General features: G+C 37.1%; 2 protein-coding genes across 5 annotated transcripts in view; one reads left to right on the top strand and one right to left on the bottom strand.

Moving 5' to 3' along the window:
• The first annotated feature begins 1,836 nt into the window (after positions 1 to 1,836).
• RMC1 (regulator of MON1-CCZ1) lies at positions 1,837 to 25,365 on the top strand. 3 transcript variants are annotated; one of them, XM_014065525.2, is made up of 20 exons: positions 1,837 to 2,151; positions 4,031 to 4,107; positions 6,835 to 6,919; positions 7,805 to 7,861; positions 9,079 to 9,165; positions 10,082 to 10,222; positions 10,611 to 10,714; positions 11,537 to 11,626; positions 11,737 to 11,842; positions 13,525 to 13,636; positions 14,784 to 14,828; positions 15,714 to 15,767; positions 16,113 to 16,187; positions 16,505 to 16,611; positions 17,287 to 17,406; positions 18,582 to 18,659; positions 20,390 to 20,494; positions 20,663 to 20,731; positions 21,372 to 21,597; positions 25,176 to 25,365. In XM_014065525.2, exons 1-20 carry the CDS (start codon positions 2,041 to 2,043, stop codon positions 25,253 to 25,255), a joined length of 1,929 nt encoding a protein of 642 aa, XP_013921000.2. In that variant the 5' UTR covers positions 1,837 to 2,040; the 3' UTR covers positions 25,256 to 25,365. The 3 variants fall into 3 exon arrangements, with proteins under 3 accessions (XP_013921000.2, XP_087563305.1, XP_013920999.2); XM_014065524.2 differs by having other exon boundaries at positions 1,838 to 2,151; positions 16,059 to 16,187; XM_087707179.1 differs by lacking the exon at positions 18,582 to 18,659 and having other exon boundaries at positions 16,059 to 16,187.
• The window catches only part of NPC1 (NPC intracellular cholesterol transporter 1), a 50,110-nt gene continuing 45,220 nt past the window's right edge, over positions 21,760 to 26,649 (bottom strand). Inside the window, exons 25-26 of one of the 2 annotated variants that reach the window (XM_087707178.1) lie at positions 25,830 to 25,880; positions 21,760 to 23,890 (exon numbers count right to left, since the gene is read on the bottom strand). In XM_087707178.1, the coding sequence (XP_087563304.1) occupies positions 23,886 to 23,890; positions 25,830 to 25,880 (56 nt within the window). In that variant the 3' untranslated portion in view covers positions 21,760 to 23,885. Of the gene's footprint in view, positions 23,891 to 24,094; positions 25,881 to 26,649 lie in introns of those variants that run through there. The other variant, XM_087707176.1, reaches the window with a different exon arrangement.

Below are 26,649 nucleotides of genomic sequence, written 5' to 3'. Positions count from 1 at the left end.
TAACATTTTTAGTTTCATTCTTGCTTGCTTTCCCTGCCAAATATATTTCAGCACTATTTTATTTAGGTCGTCAAAGTAGTCTTTCCGAAGTCTGATTGGAATTGTCTGAAACAAATATAAAATTCTGGGCAAAATATTCATTTTGATTGTAGATATTCTCCCTATCATTGATAGTTGTAGATTTTCCCATTTTGTCAAGTCTTTTGCAATCTGCTGCTTAAGCTTATAGTAATTGTTCTCTTTAAGTGTACCGCATCTTGCTGTCAAATATATTCCCAAATATTTGACCTTGTTCGTGACTTGGATCATCAAAGCTTCCACCAATTCTTCCTTTTGTCTTGATGTTAATTTTTTTTGGTCAAAATCTTCGTTTTATCTTTATTTATTTTTTCAGACCTGCTACTTTTCCATATTCCTCTATTTTTCTATCAATTTAGGTGCAGTTTCTAGAATGAAGATCAGATCATCTGCAAATGCTTGTAATTTGTATTCTTCCTTTTTGATTTTCATTCCTTTTATATCTTTTTTCTTCTCTAATATTTCTGTTTAGAATTTCTAATGTTAAGACAAATAACAAAGGGGATAGTGGGCAACCTTGTTCCTTTCCTTATTTCAAGAGAGTCTGTCAATTCTCCATTTATCATTATTCTTGTTATTTGCTTGTGGTATATAGTTTGTATGGCTTGGGTAAATTTCTTACCAAAGCCCATGTGTTCCACTTGTAGTGACATAAATCACCAATTCACATTATCAAAAGCTTTCTGTGCATCTAAAAACATCAGAGCCACTTGTTTTTTAGGATGTGCCTCATAATATTTCAAAGTGTCTATAATTATTCTCATATTTACTTTGTCTCTTTGGTAAGAAACCATTTTGATCAGGATAAAATTGTTTAGATATTTTTTAAGCTATTCTGCCAATTGAAGCAAATAGCTTATAGTCTGAGTTTAGCAAGGAAATAGGTCTTTGAAGTGGGTCTGCCTCCTCCTTTAGCACAAGTATGTAACTGGATTGTTGATTAATGTTTGTAGAACTAAACTGCAAATTTATCTGCTGTCTCACAAAAACTTTTCAAACACAAGATTTTATCGTTGGTAGGCAAAAAACCTGAGGAATAATAAAAAACGGATTATCAAACAATGATTAAGTTGGACTTCACACTTGGGGCACAAATGACCAGGCTCAAACTACTCTTGTGGATTCGTGGTGGGGTGGGGGAACTAATGCTGGGAAAAGTGGGATAAATGAGGACGACTAGCAGCCAGGTGGATGCAAATCAGCTTAATAGCAATGCATACACCATGCGAAGAGCTGAGGAACACATCAGAGAGAAAATATCCGACTGATGGGCACCTAATTAATCATCGGTCTAAGTGCCAGAGGAAAACACCGTGTGCACATATACACCCGCTTTCCCTCTTTTCAAATGTAACTGTTAAATCAGCAAAATTTAATATTGTAAACTCGTTTTTAATTATGTTGTCAGCCGCCCAGCTCGCTCGATGTTGAGATGGGCGGCACATACATTTAATGACTAAATAAATATTCAGTGCCATGTTAATTCTACACCTGCTCACATACCGGGAAAGAGATCAGCCTCAGATCAGGTTTCAGAACAGGGGTCCCCAAATTTGGCAACTTTGTGGACTTCAACTCTCAGAATTCTCCAGCCAGTATAGCAGAGCTGGAGAATTCTGGGAGTTGAAGCCCACAAGTCTTAAAGTTGCCAAGTTTGGGACCCCTGAATTAGAACGTTGGGACTTCACATGCCAATCTCGACGGCTCCTCCCTCGCACTGCGCCTTTAAGGGACCGGTAGCTCTCTGATCATGCGCAAGAACGGTACTACCAGGAAGCGGCCGTTCGGCACCGAAGAAAGGAAGACTCGTGCGTCTACATGCCCTCACGCACCAACCGCTTTGTGGCGCCGGGAGGGGGGCGGTGAGCGAAAACAGATCGGTCGAACCTCGGGGCGTGGCCGTGGGGGAGGGAGGTGGGGTGTGCGAGGCACTCTCTGCCTGCCGATCGTTCTACTGCTGCCATGGCGACGACCACCAGCGAGGACTATTACTTGGCGCTGTGCGCGCGGCCCGTGCAGTTCGAAAAGGCGAGCCCCGTTAACTGCGTTTTCTTCGACGAGGCCAATAAGCAGGTGAGAGACTCAGGCCGCGGGAAGGGGGCGGAGTTCTCTCCCTGGTTCCACATGCCCCGCCCGCGCGACCTGCTTGTCGCGCCTCCGTCCTCTCCTTCCCTTCGGCTGGACCGGAACGCTTCTGTATCTTGTGCACAGTGAAAGCAATAGTACTTAGACTTGTATCCCGCTTCACAGCACCTTTACAGCCCACTCTAAGCGGTTTACAGAGTCAGCCTATTGCCCCCAACAATCTGAGTCCTCATTTTACCTACCTTGGAAGGATGGAAGGCTGAGTCAACCTTGAGCCGGTGGGAATCGATCTGCTGGCAGTGGGTAGAACTAGCCTGCAATATTGCGTTCTAACCATTGCCCCACCATGGCTCTTCCTGCTTTTCCACATCCTAAACCAACCTTGAACTGAGTCCCCACGTTTATATCTCTTTTTGTCATAGTACCGCATCTGGTTCCCACTCTTCCTGCTCTGTCAGAATGACTCCTACAGTTGCACAGTTGGGCGGAAAGAGATTTAAATGTTTAGAAATCTTCTTAGGAAAAGGTGGCAAAACCCTGCAATTTTGCAATAATGACAATGCAAGAACCCTTTGCATCCAAGAAGCCTCTGATTCCATGAAAAGACTTTTGATCCACTTGCGGACAGGTTATCAATACTAATGCCTGAGTTGTATGAAAAATGAGTGATAAAAAACATTGGATTAAAGGATTTTCCTCTAATTTGTACTATACACAACCTGCATACAGGGCAGCTGTTTTATGTGTATATAATTATATTTTGCATATAGATGGTGGGAAATAGTTCAGTTATCAGATTATTCTCATTTTAAACAAACGTGGAAAGGGTTCTTGCCTCGTTTTACCAATAGGTGTTTTATAGGGAGTTTAACAGACAAGTTGTTAAACAGTTTTAATCACAAAGGTAAATCTCTTGGACTCTGTGGGTTTGATTTTATTCATAATCTGACAATTTTGTCTTAATATGAGAACCAAAATTAATAAGGTTCCCCCCGCCCTCATTGGCAGTGTCTGGAACCTGAAAGACATCTTTATTCCTGAGAAAATTGTCTGAGTGCTTTCACATGATGTGTCCTCATGTACTATTTTGCTGTCTTTAAGTGGCTTCATGTGATTTTGGTCTCAAAGGACAGCTGAGGATCTTTATTGTTGAAATTTGATTCTAATTTTTTTCCCCTCCAGTTGTGTATAGTGGAACCTTGGGTCACTGACCAAAATATCCGCTAAATGTTTCACTCTGTTCAAGAACACATCTTTGGGTGGCGATCAATCACAGCCGCAGCGATTTTCCCTTTCATGCCATTTTTTTGTGTGCGCACATGTGTAGTCAGTCTTGCTTTCAGTCACGACCAAATCGGGTGACAACCAAAGTCCTGGAACAGATCATAGTCGTGACCGGAGGTACCGGTCAATGTACCACTGTACATTGTTCTTCACTTTGGCTAGTGTAAACCCACTTCCCAGGAATGAGGAATCTGGAGTAAGATGCAGCTCTCAGATTAATTTAGTAGAATAACAAATGGCTTGTTCACATTTTGGCAAAAGCCATTCCCAACAAGGAATGGGAAAGAGGAGCAGAGTAGAAATAAGGCAACATTTTCTGATTTCATCATCATTACTTCTGTCATTTTATCAATGTATGGCTCCTAGTAATTATGTGTGAGAAACACTTTTTAATCTTGGTGTTATAGCCTATTTATTCTATTAACATTTTATGGAAAATAAATTCCATTGTTTTGAAGATGAAGAACTTTTAAAATACGTTCTAGCTCAAACTAGATCTCTCTCTCTCTCTCTCTCTCTCTCTCTCTCTCTCTCTCTCTCTCTCTCTCTCTCTCTCTCTCTCTCTATTTATTTATTTATTTAGGTTTTTGCTGTTCGATCTGGTGGAGCTACTGGGGTAGTAGTTAAAGGCTTGGAAGACCGCAATCTCATCTCATTTAGGTGATATAAATGCATCCTATATACTGTTTTCTTTTTTTGACAGCTAATAGTATTGTGTTGTGAAGTTTGCAAATACAAATATACTGTTCAAATGATATTTCTTCTCATTGTAAGTTATCTTTCACTCTGTATTTTCTTTAACTAGTAAATGACAATAGTTATTTTAAAAAACACTAAACTAAGGAATATGAATGTAATCACTTTTATTTTATCTTGAGTACATGTGTTAGTAAAATTTGATACTGTAAAATACATGAAATTAGAAATATAGTTAGAATAATACATCAATCTGTGGTGCCCAATTTATTTGATTCCCTATTTATTAAAATTAGTTTGATAAAAACTATTCTACTGAGCTATTCTGATTACTGAAATATGAAGAGTTCCCAAACAGCACTGACATTCTACTAGGATTTACTCTACACAAATGTCTACACAAATTGCAGGCTCTTTGAATCTAAACTTAATATGTATATCATGATGATTAAATCTAGCATTGTGGGCATCTATACACCTTGTGAATACTAGGTAAAAGTTGGGCAGTCAAGCATAGCTTTCTTTTTCCGCTGGACAGCCTTCTGTGCAGGAATGTAGTGTTAATCCAGACATACAGACTTTTCTTATTATTGAAAAAATATCCTTGTAGAAGATTGCAAGCACAGAGAAGGTCTGTTTGTGGTTCTTTAATCCTCACAGATCTTAACAGCTTATTTTTATTGAAACTGGGACAGATGGGGTTTATGATATCTATCAAGAGTAGTCAAGGGTTGGATCCATGCATAATTCTCACATATTTTTTCACATTACCTTTTATTAAATTCCTTTTTAAGCCCCTGCTTAAATACTGATAGCTTGCATAAAGGAATTTGATCATAACTACATAATCTAGGTAATCATAAGAATGAAAAGGTTGATTTAATTTTGATAAATTATATATGGAAATATTTCTCCTATTTTCCCTTATGATGTCTTCAATTTGAATCAGCCTTGAAATAGTATTTCAAAATAACATAAAATGGGTGTTGAATACTTAGCCTTCTCAGACCATAAAGACAAATGAATCCTTTCAGTTTGTTCCAGATATTTTAGCAGATATTTATTCCTGTACAAGAATGAGATCATTGCAATTGTGGGATACTATTCGAATAGCTGTAGTACTATCCTCATTTCATCCACAATATGGAATTTTTCATCCTCTGCGTTGAGCTCATGGGAATGCAGTATAGCTAAACCCAGAGAAACATAATCAGATTGTCTTGCACTTAATGCTATAGCATATACCATTAACGTGTTGACGTCTTGTTTTGGGATTTTGAAATAACTGATATAACAATGCTATCTATATATTACCAAAATTCTTGTTAACATGACTTTAAACGGGGGGTAAAGATGCATTATAGATCAACAATTTTTGAACCAACTTATAGAGTCCTGAGGACCCTTTGATTTGAATCAATGCATGAGTACCAAGGAAATAAAATTTGGGGTCATGTGATCTTCATTTTCTGTATTTCATGGCAGGTTCTTAGCCAGTCTCACAATCTCCCTCTCCCTCATCCAGCAGCTATCACCTACCTTGCCTCCTGGAAAGGGAAGGGAGAAAGAAGGAAGAAAAGAACAGGGAGAAAAGAACCACCGTGCAACCTTCCCAGCCACTCCCTCATACCTTCCCTGACACATACAGCACCTCTTGTGCACCTCCATGCATCCTTCCTGAACTCCCCATGTGCCTTCCCTACCTCACGTGGCATCTCTTCAGCATACCCACAAATCTTCATGACCCACCCATCCCATGCTCAATTTCTGACTGGCATGTTGCCCCTCATACAACTCTGTGACCCCATGAGGTCTTCTTGACTCATTTCCCCCGTACCATACTTGACATGCAGGTTACCTCTTACACACCTCCATGACCCCAAGCCCCTTTCACTCACACTGCCTCCCCACATGCTCTGCCCACTTATATAGCACCTTGAGCACCCTTTCCGATCTTTGCTGCTCCCCTCCTCCCATGAGCCTTCCAGGAACTGCACAGCATTTCTGGTGCACACCCCTATATTCTTCCCAATCCATATGGTATCTCTTCTGCACTCCACATAGCCTCTCTGACCAGCACCCCTACACACCCTCTTCCTTCCCCACTGGGCAGAAGCCACTTACCTTCCTTTGGGCCTTGAACTTGCAACTTCTTCCTGGTTTCTCTCTGGAAGTTCTCACAAGCAAAGTAAATGGGGAAGCCAGCAGGAATTCTAGGGAGTGAGAGAAGGAAGGAAAGACAGAAGGAAAGAAAAATAGGACAGAAGGAAGGAAGGCTTCTGATGTTCCCTGTCAGTTTACCACAAGGAAACTCAACGGAGAAGATAATCAGGAAATCAGAAGCCACTTTTGCTCCTACTGCTCTTTTGCCTACCTGATTCTCTTTTCTGTTTAGGTAAAGAAATATCTCTGAATGATGACCCAACAAAGCGGTTTAGTGGTTGTCTAGCAACCACTAAAACTCACTTCCTTTGGAATGAACATGGATATTGGGGATCAGCAATATTCTTCCCCTTGTTTAATTTTATTGAACTTCAAAACTATTACAATTAATATTTTAAAAAGTCCCTTCACATAATTTAAACTAATTTCTACCAGTCTAGGCCAGCATGGCTGTTATTGAGATACTGTAGAAATTAATCAGATACATGTCCTGTATCTAAAATACAGAAACGAATTCTATATTTCTAGAATGGAAGACAAAGGAGAAGTGAAATGTATCAAGTTTTCTTTGGGCAATAAGATACTGGCTGTTCAGAGAACATTGAAGAGTGTGGTAAGAAATATCTTTCTTAAAATAGAAAGAAGCAAGTTTTTTAAAAATATTCAAACAAAATATACTACTTATTATTTGCTTATTATTAAAGAAATGATAGATGTTAGATGGTTGGGATTTGTTTTTGTTTCCTTTCTACCACTATATTTGTACATATTTTTATTACTGTATGAACATAGTATTATAAACTACTCTGAGATATGGTGGTTTGAGAAAGGAATACATAAAATAACATAATAATGTTACAGAGTCAGCATATCGCCCCCACAGTCTGGGTCCTCATTTCACCCACCTCGGAAGGATGGAAGGCTGAGTCAACCCTGAGCCGGTGAGATTTGAACAGCTGAACTGCAGATAACAGTCAGCTGAAGTGGCTGCAGTACAGCACTCTAACCACTGCGCCACCTCGGCTCAGTGACTAATGCTTGATTCAGTTTGTAGGGTCTCCTTTCCAGAGGGAGAATAATACAAACTGCCGCAAATGGAATCAGGAAGTGGTAGTGATTTTTATTAAAACTATTTGAAAAGCTTTCAAATTACCTATTTAGATTTGCATCTTTGAATTATGTTATAGTGTATTAAATGCATTTTCTCATCTATTTTGATCATTAACTTTTTACTTATGTAACCTTTCGTCTTTTCAATTTCTATTCTGTTTGTATTATAGTTCAAAGATAGTTGAGGAAAATGAGATAAAATATTCAAGCAGAAAATATGTTTGTACAGCTCTGTGTACTTATATCATTATTTTGAGTAGATTAATAAAGTCTGACATTTTGCAGATTCATGCACTCAAATGGATGAAAATCCATGTGTTAGATATTGCTATTTCTGCACAGGTTCTCCACAAATATTTTTAATTGCTTGTTTTTCATGTCATTCCAGGATTTCCTGAACTTTATTCCAGACAGCCCACAATTAGAATACACTCAAGAATGCAAGGTATAGTACACATAACAAAATACTAAACTAAAGCAATCCCTCAGCATATTAAAGTATTCATTCTAACAGTGCGGCATCTACAATACCATTATATTAGTATTTTGAAAAGTTGTAACTGCAAATCATTAAAATGCTTCAGATGTTAGTTTCTCTACCTCCCAGTCAGCGTGTTAGCCTGAAAGAAAATGGCAATTAAAATTGGTTATTTTGCAAGCATAAATATGCATAGTGAAAAGAAAAAGCTTGTCCAAGTGGTTAGAGGAATAATAACATTGCTTAGCTGCAAGAATTAAAATCCTTCTACTCATTGTTCATCAACTGCTAACAGAATGCCTTATGCACTCATAAGCTTAAGACTGGGTAGTTATAATATGCTTTTCTTGGGGCTGCTTTGGAAATTGGCCTAGAACACTGATGGCTAACCTCTTTGTCGTTGTGTGCTGAAGAAGTACATGTGGGGGCATGAACCCAAAATGCAATGTGGGGCCCCTGCGCGCATGCACACTTCTGTGTTCCCCCTGTCCCCCCCGTGCATGGGTGCGTGATCCCCCACATGTGCCCTGACCCATGCATGCACATGTGACCCCACGCATGCGTGAATGGCCTCACGCATGCCGGCGTGACCCCACACATGCTGGCGTGACCCCAAGCATGCTGGTGTAACCCCCAACGCATGTGTGTGCATCTCCTATGCATGCGGAGACCCAAAAGCCAGCTGGTCGGCAGGAGGTGTGTGCATGCATGATGGAGCTGAGCTGGGCAATGGCTTGCATGTCTGCAGACGGCTCTGCGTGCCATCTGTGGCACTTGTGTCCATAGGTTTGCCATCACAGGCCTAGAAGTTGCATTTAGTATAAAAAGCTATAGGTAAGCTCTTAAATAATGTCCAAAATATATTACACTTGTTCTGAAAGTGCTTCTTTGGGGCTAATATGCTCCATAACCATTCAAGCTGCTTATGTTGATAAATGAAATCCTCTATAGTTTTATTTATGTATCCACTTGGACAAGATCTCCAATACTGTCTTGAAAGTGCATTTGCCAGAGATTTCCTTTATGGAAAACTGAGACAGGGCATTCTTAAAATTTGTTGTGCTGCTTTTTAAATATTTAAAAAGAAAAGTAGAAATATTTTTTAAAAGGACATATATAAACTGATTTTACTTTACTTGACAGTGTATGCCTATTTCAATTAAATGCTTTTTTTTAAATTAAAGACTAAGAATGCCAGTATTTTAGGATTCTGTTGGACAGGCTCTGCAGAGATCGTTTTCGTAACAGATCAGGGAATTGAGTTTTACCAAGTAAGTAAAAATATACATACCTTTTAAAAAAGTCAGAGAATTTGTTTTATGTTTAAAGGATTAAATGATATTATAGTTCATTGTGTGTAAGATTGTTTTGGTCTTTTGAAATCTGTTTAATTCTCATAAACCTACTAGAAATAGCTTCAGTTTTTTCAAGAAAGATATTATAGTCTGAAAATAAACCTTTTTAGCTAAGTAATATTTTAGTAATAAAAGCCATTGATTCTGCAAAAAAATAGACATATAAGATGCTTGCTGTATTACACAAAATGTCTCTGTAATATTAAAATTCATATCTATTTGACTGTTTCACCTTCAATTGACCACAATTGGAAGGTATAGTGAAATAATTATTAAACTAAAGTAACTCAAATAGGCTAACTTACAAAATGCTGGGATCCATGACTCCTGTGGGTATGAAATTTGGGGAACTTATTGCTGCTTCAAGTATTGCTGGGCTGTCACAGTCAGCTGTGGTCACGTGATCTTTATTTCCATGACAGCCTCCCATAAGGCACAGCCAGCAGGAACTGTAAAGTCCATTGTGACTGCCGATACTGCCTGCCACCTTCCCATTAGCAAAGCCTTTGGTTCTGGGAAGGTGATTGGGAAAGTTGGGAATCAAGAAGCTGGCAGGGAAGGTTGCAGGTTGCTTGGGCATCTCTTCTGTGGAAGCTCCCCAGCCTCTCTGCTCTGCAACTGTCAATTATGTACCTACTCACTCCCCAAAACAATAGTCTAAATCAGAGTCCTGTAAGAACTTCACAAAAGTAAAGTGCTAATTCTTTAATTTGTCTGTAGTCAATCAGAGAATCACCCACTGCAGCAGCAGCAGTTTTCAAAATCTGAAGTTTATATAGACAGTTTGAAAATATACAGTATATAGGTCTGATTGTAGCCATTATATCTTCAGGTGTTACCAGAGAAACGAACGTTAAAGCTTTTGAAGAGTCAGAATATTAATGTCAACTGGTTTATGTACTGTCCTGAGAGCTCTGTCATTTTGTTGTCAACGACAGTAGTTGGAAATGTTCTCCAGCCATTCTATTTCAAGGTAAAATAATATTACTGCAGTCAATGCAATTTTCCATGGTTACTTTGCAAAATTGCTCTAAGGTACTTATGTTTAATATATAAGAAATGCATTTCAAATTGTTGTAGTCCTTTATGTCTAAAATATGCATTTTAAGTAAATATACTAACTCAGATACCCAACTGCAACTTAAGTTTCACAAATTTTGCGTTAGGAAACAAAAATTATAGCATTTGATTTTCAGATGGGTTAAACTGTTTGAGATGGCCTAAAGCACTGCAACCAAAAGTAATAATAATTGCTTGTTGTTTTTTACATTATATTTTACTGGAACATATTTTAGAATGGTAAGAAATACAATGAAGTGTGAGGGAGTTACATAGAATTAAATGCAGTACTTTTCACGTAGGGTGGAGCTATGTCAAAGCTGTCAAAGTTTGAAATTGAGTTACCTACAGCACCAAAGTCCTCCAAGCTCAGCCTATCTGAAAGAGATATTGCTTTGACTACAATGTAAGTATATTATTGTGCTTCTTTCCCAACGCAGATGCTGTATTTTCCTTTTCCTGAGCAAATAGATTGTCTTCTTAGTGAAGACATAAGCAACATTTTCTTGATCAGTGGAATGGATTTGAAGTCAGTTTTGAGTCAATTAACTTGAATAAAATAGAGAAGAAATGAGGAAATAAGCAAACAAAACTAACAGTTCCAATTGATCACCTTATTACATGTAGCATTCTTTTAAAAACTGTTTTGAAAAATCATAGAAATTATTTGTAAGAATAGCTTGTAAGTTAACAGAATGATCTCCATATCACTTTGAAAAGATGAAATAAATCCATCTGTAATTTATTCAGAAAAAATAAATAAAACGTTTTTTAATTTTCTTGTGAATTATTTCACAGACAAGAGAGCCATTTTGATCTCGCAGCGAAGGTGTCTGATTAGAAGTAGGGAATCCTGCATTTTATTCTTGCCTTAACAGTGGAAGCTGGCTTCCATTTTGGGCCAGTCATTCTCTTTCAACTCTAAGAAGAAGGCAAGGGCAAGCATCAAGAGAGACACATGTAATCTACATTGGCCAAAGAAAGGAAGATGGCCCCTAAAGTGAGGAACGAGCCAACTGTTTTTTCTGAGGGAGGACTTGGGGGTAGCTCTCTGTAACTATGTGAGGAAAAGACATCAGCCCAGTGTTTATTGGTGATGTCTGAGCATCTGAACTGTTACACTATTTATTTCTTTTTTGCATTCTGCCAAAATAGCTTGTCCTGAAAAAAAACAAGATTATATAAATGTTATCTGCTTAGAAGTTAAACATGTATTATGTTTCTTTAGATATGGCCAACTTTATGTTCTTTACTTGAGACACCACTCAAGGACTTCAAATAGTACCGGAGCTGAGGTAGTTCTTTATCATTTGCCAAGGTAAATTTGTTGATTCTTATCCTTTTCAGCTTTCATAACAACTATTAAAAGGTGACTACTAAGGTTGCTGATTAACATTCTCCCCCCCCCCCCAATTAATGCTACTACAGGGAAGGCTCCTGTAAGAAATTGCATATATTGAAGTTATATAGGACTGGGAAATTTGCACTGAACGTTGTGGATAATTTAGTGGTAGTTCATCATCAGGACACTGAGGTACTATTTTTTTTTCTCCATATTATATTTTGGTAGCTCAAGACAGCTAATTAGCTTAGCATACAGGAAATTACTATACTGATTTATTAAAGTTTAAGAGTCATGTTAATATGATAATTGTGTAGGGTTGGTTTTGTTTTCATCTTAGAAACTGGAAAAGTGGCATCCAAACAAACCCTGACAAGACTGAGTAGCTATTTGATTTAGGGCTCACTGGATCCAGGCTTTTTTAAAATCTTGGATGGGGTTTCACCGTAAAGAAAAATGGTGTGCAATTTGGAGGTCCTCCCGGAATCACAACTCCTACTCATAGAGTAGGTTATAGCTATTGCCAGGAGGTCCTTTGCACAACTTTATTTTGTGCATCAATTGCACCCCCTTCCTGAACCATGAAGCAGTTACATGCACATCCCATGTTACACTTCTGTGAGCTGCACTGGCTCCATTGTGCTTCCAGATGAAATTCAGGGTGCTGGTTGTTATCTATAAAGCCCTCTATGAAATGGTGCTGGGATATTTATGGGAAGGTGCATGTGGCTACTCAAACAGTCAGAAACAGACTCCATGAGGGTGGTATGAGGGCCCGACGCCCACAGGTGAGGGTTGTGCTTACAGCCCAACACCGTGCAGGACGATTGGCATTTGCCAGAGAACACCAAGGTTGGCAAATTCGCCACTGGTGTCCTGTGCTCTTCACAGATGAAAGTAGGTTCACACTGAGCACATGTGAGAGATGTGACAGGGTCTGGAGATGCCGTGGAGAACGTTCTGCTGCCTGCAACATCCTCCAGCATGACCGGTTTGGCAGTGGGTCAGTAGTGGTGTGGGGTGGCATTTCTTTAGGGGGCCGCACAGCCCTCCATGTGCTCGCCAGAGGTAGCTTGACTGCCATTAGGTACCGAGATGAGATCCTCAGACCCCTTGTGAGACCATATGCTGGTGTGGTTGGCACTGGGTTCCTCCTAATGCAAGACAATGCTAGACCTCATGTGGCTGGAGTGTGTCAGCAGTCCCTGCAAGATAAAGGCATTGATGCTATGGACTGGCTCGCCCATTCCCCAGACCTGAATCCAATTGAGCACATCTGGGACATCATGTCTCGCTCCATCCATCAACGCCACGTTGCACCACAGACTGTCCAGGAGTTGGCGGATGCTTTAGTCCAGGTGTGGGAGGAGACCATCCACCACCTCATCAGGAGCATGCCCAGGCATTGTAGGGAGGTCATACAGGCATGTGGAGACCACACACACTACTGAGCCTCATTTTGACTTGTTTTAAGGACATTACATCAGTTGGATCAGCCTGTAGTGTTTTTTTCCGCTTTAATTTTGAGTGTAACTCCAAATCCAGACCTCCATGGGTTGCTAAATTTGATTTCCATTGGTGATTTTTCTGTGATTTTGTTGTCAGCACATTCAACTATGTAATGAACAAAGTATTTAATAAGAATATTTCATTCATTCAGATCTTGGATGTCTTATTTTTGTGTTCCCTTTATTTTTTTGAGCAGTGTATATTTATATTCAGTTGAAATTTATTTTTAGGATAGGATCTTAATTATTGTTATGCCAAACAGAATAAAAAGAATCATCATGGTTACAACAATTGTTTTATTGTTTCTGCATGGATGCAATTGTGCTTGAACACTTACCATAAATAGATTTTTGGGTGTTTTTTAGACCTCTATTATATATGACATCAAATTAAAGGGGGAATTTGATGGCACGATTACACTGCACCAGCTTGTACTTCCACCTCGATCCATACAACCGTACCAGATTCCTGTGGCAGGTACAGAATTGCATATTTTATATTCCCTTGAAAATGCAAATACTGCATCTATACCTATAGTTTTTGAAGCCGAAATTGCTAGATTTTTTATTAATTAAAAGTTACGTTCCAGTAGTCTTAATATTTCATTTTAAAATATTTCTTGGCATAATAAGTTCATTATATTTATTAAATATAAAACCGGATAAACAGAAATGAGCAATATTTCATCTAATATATTATCCTGGTCTTGGGAGAAAAAAAAGCCTAACATTGTGGCCTATTATACCTGCTCTCCTTATATTATTGGACCATGACCATATTTTTCTTTTGTGGTTTGGAAAATAAATAAAAATGAATTTTGGATAGAGTTGTACAAAAGTTTGGTTTTGAAGGTAATGTACTTTGAAGTATGTATGCTTGAAGCTCCTTCAGTCAAGTATGGTATTTCAGCTCAGGGGACAACCATCCCAGGAAAAGACTCAACTGCTTTAAGCACACTGAAAGTTGCTACACTTTTTGGAAATTGGTATTTTGATCATGCCCCAAATTCCTCTTTGCCTTCAAAATACTATAGAGCCTTAGTTGTGAAATCTCGTCAGCTTCCCACATGCATACCAAAGCAGTGGGCAAACCTTAAATATGCTAAACCATTTTAATCTACCATTTGCATCATGGTATTCTTCAAAGATTGGAGAATAGGTGTTTTATCTTTGTTATAAGCCTTCTAGATTCCATTTGGACCTCTAAATTAGTATAGCTCAGTTAATTAAAAAATGAACTATTTATCTTCCTGACAATTATCAATAGTTATTTCCTGGAAAAAGTGCTAGAATCCTAAAGAAATATTTGCATTGAGGGAAGCTGTTACATCATGTAAAACAATCTGCATTCATTGAGTATAACATTTATGAAGCTTGAATTTGCATTGAATATAATTCATAAGCTACAATTAATATTTTAAAAGAATTAAATATTAAACTTTTGGAAAGTTAGCTTTTGGTTGTATCTTTGTTTCTGATTTATATATGACAGTAACCTATGGGCTAAGGACTTTAAGTTTAGCATTCAGAGTACACAGTTTGTTGTAAAAAGAGTTATTTCTGACAAACATAACAAATAATTTCCTCTCTAATCTATATAAATCACACCTTTTTCTTATTTGCAGGTCCAGCTTCTGTAACTAATCAGTTTCCAGTTCCCTGTAAACTCTGTATCCTTGAAATAAAAATCATAGATTTTATTTATTCTTTGGCAACATGATATTTTTAATATTTGAAAGGAGCACAAGTGTGCATCTGTGGTAAACATGATATTTTTATCTGTGAGGAGTAGAAATAAATAATACAGAAATAATGCACAGTGCTTCTTCTGAATGGTCACTTTAGCAGACTTTAGATATAACAAACAAAATCTACTTTTATGCACTGGATTGTCATTGAAGATACAGTATATTAAAATGCATACAGTACAGATGTTTGTAATTCTATTCAGATTTAACAGATGTTCTGCGTTAATGGATTCACCCCTCCCATTAATCTATTACAATAAGAGCTTGTTGTGTAGTTTTTCAGCCTGTAAAATCCTATTGATCTTTATTTTGAAATTTATTTGCATTCAGTGTGATTTGTTTTCAAAAATATAGAAGAGTGGAGACTAATTTACTAGGTTCTGCTAGCTCTTTGAGTTGCTCCCAGAAGCATATTGATAATGTATGAGTGCATAGAAAACATTAAAAATTAAGTTTATAGGTAATTTTTCACTTTCAATGTTCTTCTAAGAGGCGTTGACACTAGTAGCTTCTTTTCAGCTAGAGACCTCTATGTATTTGAGAAATTTAAAACTTGGTAAATTGTTGCTTTCTTTCCTTTTAAAAAGCATACCTTTAAACGATATCTTACTTCTGCTTTGGCATTAAAAAAAATTGACAGATAATTTGCTGGGGGCCATCATGTGCTTAAAGAACAAATATCCCTGTCTTCCTTGGATATGTGAAGCAAGTGAGCTGTTATTCAAAGTGGCTGGCTGCATAAACAATTAAAACTTTTACTGAGGCAAAACCCATTGGACATTAGTAAGAGTTTTGCTTAACGTTTAGATTCATCATCCTGGATTGTCTTTCAGCCTGATATTATCATTAGCGCAAGTGAAGGTATGAAACTTTTTACATTCATTTTTTAATCAGCATCGGAATGTTTGTGTGTTTATAATACAAAGTATTAAATATGCTGCTGTATAAAATATATTAATTAGATACCTAATGCACAAAATGCCTGGAGAAAATAATGTTACTTATCAGAATGTGGTGATGAAAGAATTCTGGTGAAATACTTGACTACCTATGAAACCGCAGTCTATTAAATCTCTCTCCCTTGAACTGAAGCTTATCGTGGTACAGTACCATCAGTTATGAGAGGAGTGTACTCTTCTTTTTTTACTGTAGGTTATCTCTGGAATCTGCAAATGAAACTTGAACCTACCGTAAATCTTTTTCCAGACAAGGGAAAGCTAATGGACTTCCTTCTGCAACGGAAAGACTGCAAGATGGTTATTCTTTCTGTGTGTTCCCAAAGTAAGCTTCTGCTTCAATTTGAGGAAGCTCCTATGAATCAAAAATTTCTGTGACCTTTTTAAAAGCATGCTGACATAGCATAATGCTTTTCTACAAAGTATAGTATTTTATTAGTATAGAATACTATGCCTTGTAGTATAGAATAATGATATTTGCTCAGAGTATTTTATGGCATATGAAATAATATGCATTATGCAGTTTGAATAAAAACTTATCTATTTATCTAACTTATCTATTATGGTATCAAGTTTGCATTCTGCTATTGCTACATTCTGTGGCTTTACTTATTTTAGATGTCCTTATGTGTTCTGTTGCAGTGTTAAATGAACCAGAGGGAGGCTCGTTGAGTGTAATTGCCACTGTTTTTGACAAGCTCAATCACGTATATAAGAGATACTTAGAAGCAGAACAGGCTTATACTATGGCAAGTTGTGACTACTGTATCTTACATATATTCTTTGATTAGCATGAATTTCTTTTATCATATGATATTGATCTAGCTTTTATTAATTAAATCACTATATTATTACCAAGGTGAAAAGTGCTGTGGTATCCACATAGAAGAGCCTTTTAAAATATTTTTTTCCTTGGATATGGCAGGTACAGCCAACTGATCTGTTAGTGGTTATCATCTTCTACACAGTGGCTCACTCTGTTAGCATTCAAAAATGTCAAGTGAAAAAAAATCTGTATTATACAAGCATGATTGTGAAGTAATTTCTCGTGCATTGTAACAATATATAAAATTTAAAATTCCCTTCTGTCAGAAGCTGGAACTGATTACATGACCCTTTGTTGTGGAAGCACCAATACATTACTCTACTCTTATCATTGAGTTGCAGTGCCCCAAAGTATTAACTGTTTAATAGCAAGTCTCGTTATTGCAAAAGTACTTCACAATGTATTCCATTTTTCATAATAATGTAATAAAACACTTTGAAGTATCAGTATATATTTTTGGTCACAATTCTTACTTAATCTATAGTGGCTTAAAAATATTCTAAATTTTAGATGCAAAATTACTTTAAAATCTATTATTTAGTGACTGCTTTCAACTAAAGTACATGATTTAATAAAATGTTTTATGCTCCTTTTGCAGGCATTAGAAACTGGACAGAGCCGAGGTAATCCACCACCAAAACGCCCAGTTCGTACACAGGCAGTTATTGATCAGTCAGACATGTATACTCACGTTCTATCAATCTTTACTGAAAAAAAGGTCAGTTAATAGGAGAATTCTGCTTTAATTACCGTATTTTCACGCATATAACCCGCGGGCAATGTGCGTTTTTACCTACCCCGCATGCCCACCCCCCGCGGGGTATAAAAGTGGGCGGGGTATACGAAAAATATTTTACACGAATATTTTCACATCAATATAAAACGTTGTCCAACTGTTGTGCGCGCTTAGAAACCCGTCTTCATGAATGGAACTTCCCCTCCTCCTCCCTTGTGTGGGCGAGCTCATTCCGCTCATCACTGGGGTCCTTTTTCTCATCGGGGGGGGCGGGGGACAGGGGCGGCGCAAAATGGTTTCTTCTCCACGGCGCAGTGTTGTTTTTCCTGGAACTGCACCGGCCGTGTAAAAGGGCTGCGCACGGCCGGCGCGCCTCGGGTTCCGTTTGAGATCATCTCGAAGCAACGCTCCCTTCGCGCCGCTTCTCCTCCTCCTCCTTTTCCTGGGGCAGGCGGGAGCGGCGAGAAAACGGTGGCCGCTGTGCAGTTTGCAGCAATGGCAGAGCTAGAGGAGGGGGAGGGACGCAGCTCGGGTCAGAGCGGGCTCCCTTCGCTTCGCCTCCAGCAGATGGTTGTCGTTCCTCGCTAGCCGGCCAGACCGCCGCTGCGGGTTATATAAGAAGGCGGGTTCTGCTTGAGATCATCTCGAAGCAACGCTCCCTTCACGCCGCTTCTCCTCCTCCTCCTTTTCCTGGGGCAGGCGGGAGCGGCGAGAAAACGGGGGCCGCTGTGCAGTTTGCAGCAATGGCAGAGCTAGAGGAGGGGGAGGGACGCAGCTCGGGTCAGAGCGGGCTCCCTTCGCTTCGCCTCCAGCAGATGGTCGTCGTTCCTCGCTAGCCAGCCAGACCGCCGCTGCGGGTTATATAAGAAGGCGGGGTGTATAAAAACTTTTTTACATAAATCTTGAAAACCTGCTGGTTATTTGCATGGGCGGGTTATTTGCGTGGGCGGGGTATATACGTGAAAATACGGTACTTCTGTTTATATCAAATGATATCAAATATCAAATGATATGATTAAATAAAAGTTTTATAATATGCTAGCGAACTTGCTAAAGCAAATTTGAATTCTGAATAGCACCAAATCATTAAATACAACTCAAATCCAAATTCTGTAAACTTGTTGTCAAATATATTTTTCCACTTATTTTCTAATAAGGAGGCCCCCCACAAGTTCACTATTGCTGTTGTAATGGAGTATATTCGCTCACTCAATCAGTTCCAGATAGCTGTTCAGGTAAGTACTTGAAAGTGTCATAATTTGAAATAGCTTTTGCTAAGTATTTTTATTTTACACTTTAAGATATAGATTTAGATTTATTTTATAGATTTTATTAATATTTGTAGGCCGCCCTTTTCCCTGAGGGGACTCAGGGCGGCTCACATAAAATCGGGGAAGGGGAATACAGACATTAAGATAGAAACATATAATAAAATAGTAAACAACATACATTCATCATTCGGGAGGGGTAACTATCTTTATCCCCAGGCCTGACGGGCGAGCCAGTTCTTAAGGGCTGTGCGGAAGGCCTGGACGGTGGAGAGGGTGCGAATCTCCACGGGGAGCTCGTTCCAAAGGGTCGGGGCTACTACTGAGAAGGCCCTCCTCCTTGTAGTATGTTATAGTATAGTAGTAAACATATCTAGTATGTTTGGGATTAGTTGAAATCTTGAAACCTCTTCAAAAGGCAGCTGTATGTATGAGAAAAGGCAGCTGCATGAGAGAGAAAGTATAGGAACAGAGAAGTGACTCTCTAAATACTAAAAGGTTACAACAGGCCAATTGAGATTTATCTGTTAATGTCAAACTCCAGAAGAATTCCCCCATTTGGTACTACAAAGAAGAGTAATCTGCATATCAGAGGTATTCTACTATTTATTTACATAATCACTATGTACCCAAACTACCTGGATTTAGTTCATTTGCTCCCAACCATGTCCAGACAATGGTTTCAGATTGCTGTAACCTCTGTGGAAACAATAGAAATCCACCTGCTGAAAATTTCTTTCTTATTGATAATATGTTGGCTCAAACCTCTGAATAGATACCCTATTTCCTGTACATGTAGCAGTGTGTGCAGGATGAGATGGAACAGAAATCTGATAATCCAACATTGCTCATCCAGCAAGCACTGGAAGAACTTCACTTCTGTAGTTCCTAAGACCAACAAATTCTGAAGAAAAAGGTCTGTCAGTTTTGAAAGCCCCCAAATTGTCTAGGCATGAACCAAGATGTTTGCACTTTCTAATTCATTCCCATCATTTCTTAAGATGGCCAAGTTTGTGCCCATTCCAAAACTAACCCTGAATTATTGAAATGAATCCAAATAATTGGCATAATTTAAGAATACATGGGGATATACTGGAGAATGGAATCAGGCTTAATGTAGATTATATTTTATGTCAAGGAACAATTTCTGAACGATATGAAAATTTAAGGAATGTAAATAACTTTTAATGCCTTTCAGCTTTGAGTCCTTAAATACATATATGTTTTGCCTCAAATAACTCTTTGACAATCATTAGATTAAAAACTCCCACAATTGCATAAGTGAAATGCACACTTCCTCATCCTTTGCCACCAGTTCCTCACATGTGTACAATTTTAGAAGCTTATGCAATGTTTATTTATAGGTAGAGTAGCTATATAATATTTCTATGTTGCTTTCATGCCAATAGTTAAGTTTCAGGAGTTCTTTTCTAAAATTTTATTTATGTATTTATGCATGTATTTTTTCAGCTAACGTGTTGGAACTGCCCATTTCAAACTTGAAATTTTGGATATCATAAAACTTTACTGCTCATAAAAGTGTTAATTCACATGCAAATGCATTTCAATAGAGACTAATTTCTTTTGGATATACTTAAGTCATATACTCTGCTTACCACATTTTTCTTACAAATTGAGGTTTAACTAAATGTTTATAAATTTGCTGAGTTTGCTGTTTCCCTGTTTTGTCCTTTTAGCATTTTCTTTATGAATTGGTAATCAAAACCCTTGTTCAGCACAATTTATTCTACATGCTTCATCAGTTCCTACAGTACCATGTTCTCAATGATTCAAAGCCTTTGGTGAGTAACCTTGCATAATCTTCACTGCATCATAGAGATTTAAAAATAATGATATGAACACATCACCTTCTACTATGCTCTACTGTGCTTTGTTGTTGAGCAAGAATGATTTACTAAACTGAGGAGCAAATTGTGAAATATTAGATACTGACTTATCTCTTATTTTAGGCTTGCTTATTGTTGTCTCTTGAAAGTATTTACCCACCAGCACATCAGCTCTCCCTGGATATGTTAAAGGTAAGTAGACAGAGGAAGTGTGCGTGCCATTTTCTTCCTTTGATTATGGGTAATTATGGGAAGGCAGTTCTAAGTAAAGGTAAAATCTATTAATTGTCCAATTGGAATTAAGCCAAAGAATTTCATAAGGAATATTTTGGGCTTTCCCATTGCCTGTTTAAAGATAGGGATAGAGCTACCTTCCATCTCCATTAAAATATATCATGCATTACTGGGCCCCTATAACAAATTAGAAAGCCTTCAAAGATTCTATCTTATCAAACTTTGTTTTCTCAAACTTTGTTTCTTCTTTGAATCAGTGGACCAAATTTTTGTCACAGATCCTATAACTGTATTCCCTACCATCTTTGGGAGAACTTGGCTCTTGAAACAGAGAAAATATTAAAGAAAGGAATACCGATAAAGATGTAATATTGTTTTACAATATTATTTATTTATTAAATTAATTTATTTGCTGTCCATCTCATTTTGAAGAAAAAAAACCACTATTCAAAACTATTATATTTTATAGCATGCTACGTTATAATTTATGGTTGCAACAATAAACTTACTAATAACTAGAAAATAAAGCAAGGTGCTCATGGGAAAGAAGTCATAGGTATGGTCAGCAGCCATTTAATGTTATCATTTATGCTTTCAGAGACTTTGTACAGCAAATGATGAAATAGTAGAAGTTTTGTTGTCTAAACATCAAGTACTAGCTGCCTTGAGATTTATCAGAGGAATTGGTGGACATGACAGCATTTCTGCTCGTAAATTCCTTGATGCAGCAAAGCAAACAGAAGATGAGATGCTCTTCTATACCATATTCAGGTTTTTTGAGCAGAGAAATCAGCGAATTCGTGGAAACCCTAGCTTCACTCCAGGTAAACAGCAATTTGGTAGGCATATAAAGAAGGTTGGGTCCTCTTTTTAATTTTTATAATATTCAAAGTTCAGAGCTAATAATCCTGCCGTCTGTTAGATTGTTTCAAACATAAAGCTCTATTATTTTTAATTGGTGCAACAGGGTCTCACTAACTTCCTAGTTTTTTAAAAAAATATTTATTTTATTTTATTTTCCAAAACAAACACAACACATAAACTCTTCCTTCCTTACATACTGTAGAAAGTGTATCAGTTGGTTACAAAAGGTTTTTGTGCATCTCTTCCACAGTCATCAAACATAATTCATATTAACTCAAGTATTTTAATTCAAATATTTATACATGTTACCCTTGTACCTCCATTTGACTATAATTATTTAAACATCATTCATCATAAAATATACCAAAATTTAATACATAATCACATACTGGCATTTCATTTAATATTTCTAAAATCCTCCAATAGCACTGAATCCTTATATCCTATTCTAGCTAAACATCCATAATATTTAGTAACAAACTTTTCTAATCCTCCTTCCGAGATCACTTTTTGCAATTTTCATCCAGATTCCTTATATTGTACACATACATACATACATACATACATACATACATACATACATACAGGTTGTCATCATCCCTCCTTTATTTGACTATATCCTATATCATAACATTTCCCCCTAATAATCAAACCTTAACTATATCTAATTTAATTCTTTTGTATTAACCTTTGTATATAATCTAAAAGGATTTCTAATCCTCCTTTCATGAGTGCCATTCACTATTCATATCCAATTATTACTTATCATAACACAACACATTGTATACATTATTATCATTATCAGTTATGTATTAATTATATCTATTACTAAGTTTCACTAAGTTTAACTAGTTTTAAATTATATTCTTCCATCTATCAATCTGTATCTTTCCAATAACAAAACAATCTCATATCTTCTGCCATTTGTGGTATCAATCCTCTAGTCATCTTCTTGATCAGCTTTGTATGGACTTCTCTTAGCAATTCCTTGTTTGTAAGATCTCTCATATAATCTTGATGCCCTCTTTCTGTTTTCTTGTTCAGTTTGTCTTTGATTGTCAGCAATGTTATCAAAACTTTTACTAGTGGAATTTCTTTGTCCATAATTTTATCTTCTTCTATATATTGGCCCTTGAAGTAGATTTCCTCTCCGTTTAATCCCTCTTTCTGTATTCCATTCTTTCCATTTTCAGGAACAAACCAATTACCATAGATATCAGCCTGTTTAGTCTCTTTATATTCATTTTCCACTTCGGTGTTTTGAGTTTCAATCACCCCGTTTTGCATTTGATGAACATTTTCAATTTTTTCATCATATTTTCTTGTTATGTGTTCTAAGTATTTGAATTGTTTTTCTTCTTTATTTAATAATTTCTGTAATTCTGAAAGTATATCTTGCAAAGTCAGGACCTCTATTTTTTTTTGGGTATTGTGTCATTCTTGACAACCACAGCAACCTTAGCTTGAAAGATTTCTCCTCTGATCAAATTTCAAAGGGACATCTGTGTGTTCTTTTATCGGTGTGTAGCCAAAACAAAGCCTTGGGGTGTCAAGTCAGCAATCCGTGAAAGAAAAGAAGAAACGTTCCGTTTTGAATAATCAAAGAGTATTCTGCTGCTTTTAAGAGCGTAAACACTCTTAAAGAGTTTCTTTTTGTATATAGCCACAGGGATAAAGAGGAAAGCTTTAATCTGTGAATTACAGAGAGTCACAAAGAGAGAAGAAGAAAACTTAATCCATCTGTTTCAAAAGGCTTGTATAGATTCGATCCATGTGAATAACATTTAAAAAGTAAGGTAACCGCTGTCCAAAATCATTCCAAATTCAATTTCGCCACTTGATTCTTCTATTCTTTGATTTAAATTGGTTATTAAGTTTTTGTAGGCAAATTCTTTTTTAAAGCAATAAAAATTCCTCACCAGCTGGAAACACTTTCCGTATCCTTCCGTTGGGCCGCCCCGATTTTGTCAGCCTTGTGGCTGAAATTTTTGTCACCGGCTTGAAGATCTTCTCTTGCTTCTTTCGAGGATTTTGTGATATCCCCGAGATCAGCAAGACATAATCTTCCTGTTCACCGTCTCTTCGGGATGGTTTAGGTCCGTTGGGACCCCCCAGTGGCAAAAGTATTGGCTATGGTCTCAGAGCATTGAGACCACCATCTCGTTGCGACATTGGCTCCTCCTCCTCACGACATTGGCTCCTCCACTAACTTCCTACTTTTTCATCAATAGAGAGAGGTAGTAATTTTTTAAACTGCAAAATAAAAATTAATTTTAAAGATAAAAAGCTACTCCAAGGATAGATAGTAAATTATACCAAATTGGTATAATTTTTTGGTAAGTAATTCATATATAAATTCATATATAAACTTTCAGAGACTTGTTGGAGCATGAACTTTATCACTCCTGCTCAACATTGATCAAAAGATGCATTAGATAATGGGTTTTTGTTTTTAAAAAAAGAAGCCAGGCCCCCTCCAGGAAAGGAAAAGAAAATGAAACATAGACCACTACTATTGTTTTTTCCTTAAATGAAATTTAATTTCTGAAGGCACTGTAGGCACAATTTTATATATTGAAAACAGTTACAACAAATGGGACCTTCTCAAGCTTAGGAGAAAGATAAGAGTTACTAAAACAGTTGGAACATCTGTATCAGTATCAACATTTGGAAAAATATGCATGATCCTTAATTGAAAGAAAAATTGGTCTTACTGTTTGAATGCTGACTTCAATACAGCTAGCTGGTATAGAATTGTAATTATATTTTAACAGTAGAGTTAATAGGTCAGTTGAAGACAGCCTGCTACAACATCGTAAGAACTAACTTACCTTTACTTAAAACTAAAAGGTGCTTTGTCATTTTTATTAATTGCCACCCAGTAATGAATTTGATAGATTAGAAGAATGTTTCTAGTTATTTAATAGAACTTCATCTCCCTGTAATCAAAATTCTTGTCTTTTTTTTCTAACTTTAAGGTTTTTTTGTAGGAAAAATATCCCCATACTCCCATTTCCAAATCAGCAAAGGATTATTAATATTCCCTCATGCATGCAGTTCCACTCTACCAGGGACCCTTCTGCATTTCTCAATAACAGCTTTAGTTATCAATAGTGTTCAAGAGTGAAGTAAATATCAATATCAAATCAAATTATAATTTCTAACTATATATAAGAAAAAAGATCATATTTAATTCTGTGGAAAGTGCCTCAAAGATAATCTGCAACATTTTCCTCTCAATGTTCTTGATTATGCATTAAATCTACTTTTCCTAATATTATTATACAAAAGTCATAGCATAAGCTATGTATACAATGTATTGTAGCCTATATGCATCTCCTTTACCCATTTGATTTCTGTTTTGTGATCCAGCTTCCCAGTTTCAAAATTGGGGTATGAGTAATAAAGAGTGTGTGAAGCAGAGGTAGCTCCTGAGGTTGATTAAAAAAAAAAAAAACAATATTGATAATATACCCAAGTGGGATTCCTTAAAATGTCAAAAATGACACTGACTACATTTTCTCTCCTTTTCTTGTAGGAGAACATTGTGAAGAGCATGTCACATTTTTTAAGCAGATTTTTGGAGACCAAGCATTAATGAAGCCTACAGCTTTCTGACATAGTAAAATTATTTCAGTATAAGGATGTATAAAGTTAATTTATTGCATTTATGTACTTTTACTTTTGAGCTACAAAAGATCTATTTTATAATAAAGTATATATACAGACCCTTTGGCAAATATTAAAAATATTACATTTTGACAGATGGCTTATTTTTCTTCTAAAAATAAAGCCAAAAATTGCATTGACTCGCATTAAAAATTGTCAGTGTTTCAGCAATCTAATCTCATACCTATCACTTTAAGTGTTACCAGGAATCTATTTCTATTGCAAAACAGTTTCCTTTTCAGGAACAAAAACGACAATAAATTATTATTTCTCATTAATGTTTCTAGTTTAAGTAATGCTGATAAATAACTGATGTTGATATAATTCTTCCTGAATCCAAACTGTTCAGAATTACTGTTTTTCTTCCAGTTATGTAGAAAATTAATCCCAGTACCATTTTACAGTTGTGAGACGGTAATCATAGAAACTTGCTACAATTTATAACTCTTCAGCCAGAATTCAGAGTCCACTGACCACTTTGTTTAAAATGGCTAGAAGAACAGGAGTTTTTCTCTTTCTGTACCTTTGTTCCTTTCTTGTGCTGCACGAACTTTAGCTTTATTTATTGAGGGCCCTATAGAGGAAAAAGATTTTTTTTTTATTTTTCCTTCCATATATATTAGTTCAGTAATGCTAGATTATGAATCATGTTTCACAAACGAACACTTGTGATGCAAAAAGATGGAATAACAAACATGAATATAATACGTTTGGGCATCTTACAATAGAAATCAAATGAAATTTTAAAGTCATTTTAACATAATGATTATAGTTAAAATCTATTCTACTCCTACTGGTCAAATTTGACGTTGATACGACAAACCACGGTTTAGCAGAATATGTTTGGAATGTTTATTTAATTTGTATGCCGCCTCACTCCCAAGGGGCTCGGGGTGGCTAACAACCGAAGGTGTGAAGGGGGTACAAATAGGACAAAAGACAAACACAGTAAAAAACAACAACAATCACAACCTTTCAAGTGGGGCTGGAAATCCATCAGCCCCAGCCCATTCAGAACTGAGTTCTACAAGTGCTGGGCAAGTGTGCTCATGCACACAGCTCCACTTGCATGAGCAGCTCATGTACAAAGCTCCATTTGAGCAAGCAGTGGGTGCCTGCCTCTGCCCCTTGTGTCAATGGAACTGCACATGTGAGCGTGCTCGCCCGCTGTTTGCACAGAATCATCCACTGCCAGTCCACAAAGCCAAAAGGTTTGGGCCTGGTGATGTATAGCACACTGCCGTAATTTATAGAATAAGGTAATGTGGCCTAGTGCACATGTTAAGACATGATCATAGTTTACAAACAAGGCACAAATACAAGCCAAAAATATATTAATGTAG

The sequence above is a fragment of the Thamnophis sirtalis genome, unplaced genomic scaffold (genome assembly GCF_051295495.1).
Source record: "Thamnophis sirtalis isolate CommonGarterSnake01/CBP01778 unplaced genomic scaffold, rThaSir2_p1.2 scaffold_2, whole genome shotgun sequence".
Taxonomy (NCBI): domain Eukaryota; kingdom Metazoa; phylum Chordata; class Lepidosauria; order Squamata; family Natricidae; genus Thamnophis; species Thamnophis sirtalis.
The sequence above is the reverse complement of the archived record's forward strand: the minus strand, read 5'-3'. Positions and strand labels throughout refer to the sequence as shown.

Excerpts from the sequence above, each read along its gene's own strand:
- RMC1 (XM_014065524.2), top strand. The coding sequence starts at position 2,041 with ATGGCGACGACCACCAGCGAGGACTATTACTTGGCGCTGTGCGCGCGG. Across the intron at positions 11,627-11,736 it reads GTTCTTTATCATTTGCCAAG|GGAAGGCTCCTGTAAGAAAT; the intron begins GTAAATTTGTTG and ends ATGCTACTACAG. Across the intron at positions 15,768-16,058 it reads TATCATTAGCGCAAGTGAAG|GTTATCTCTGGAATCTGCAA; the intron begins GTATGAAACTTT and ends TTTTTACTGTAG.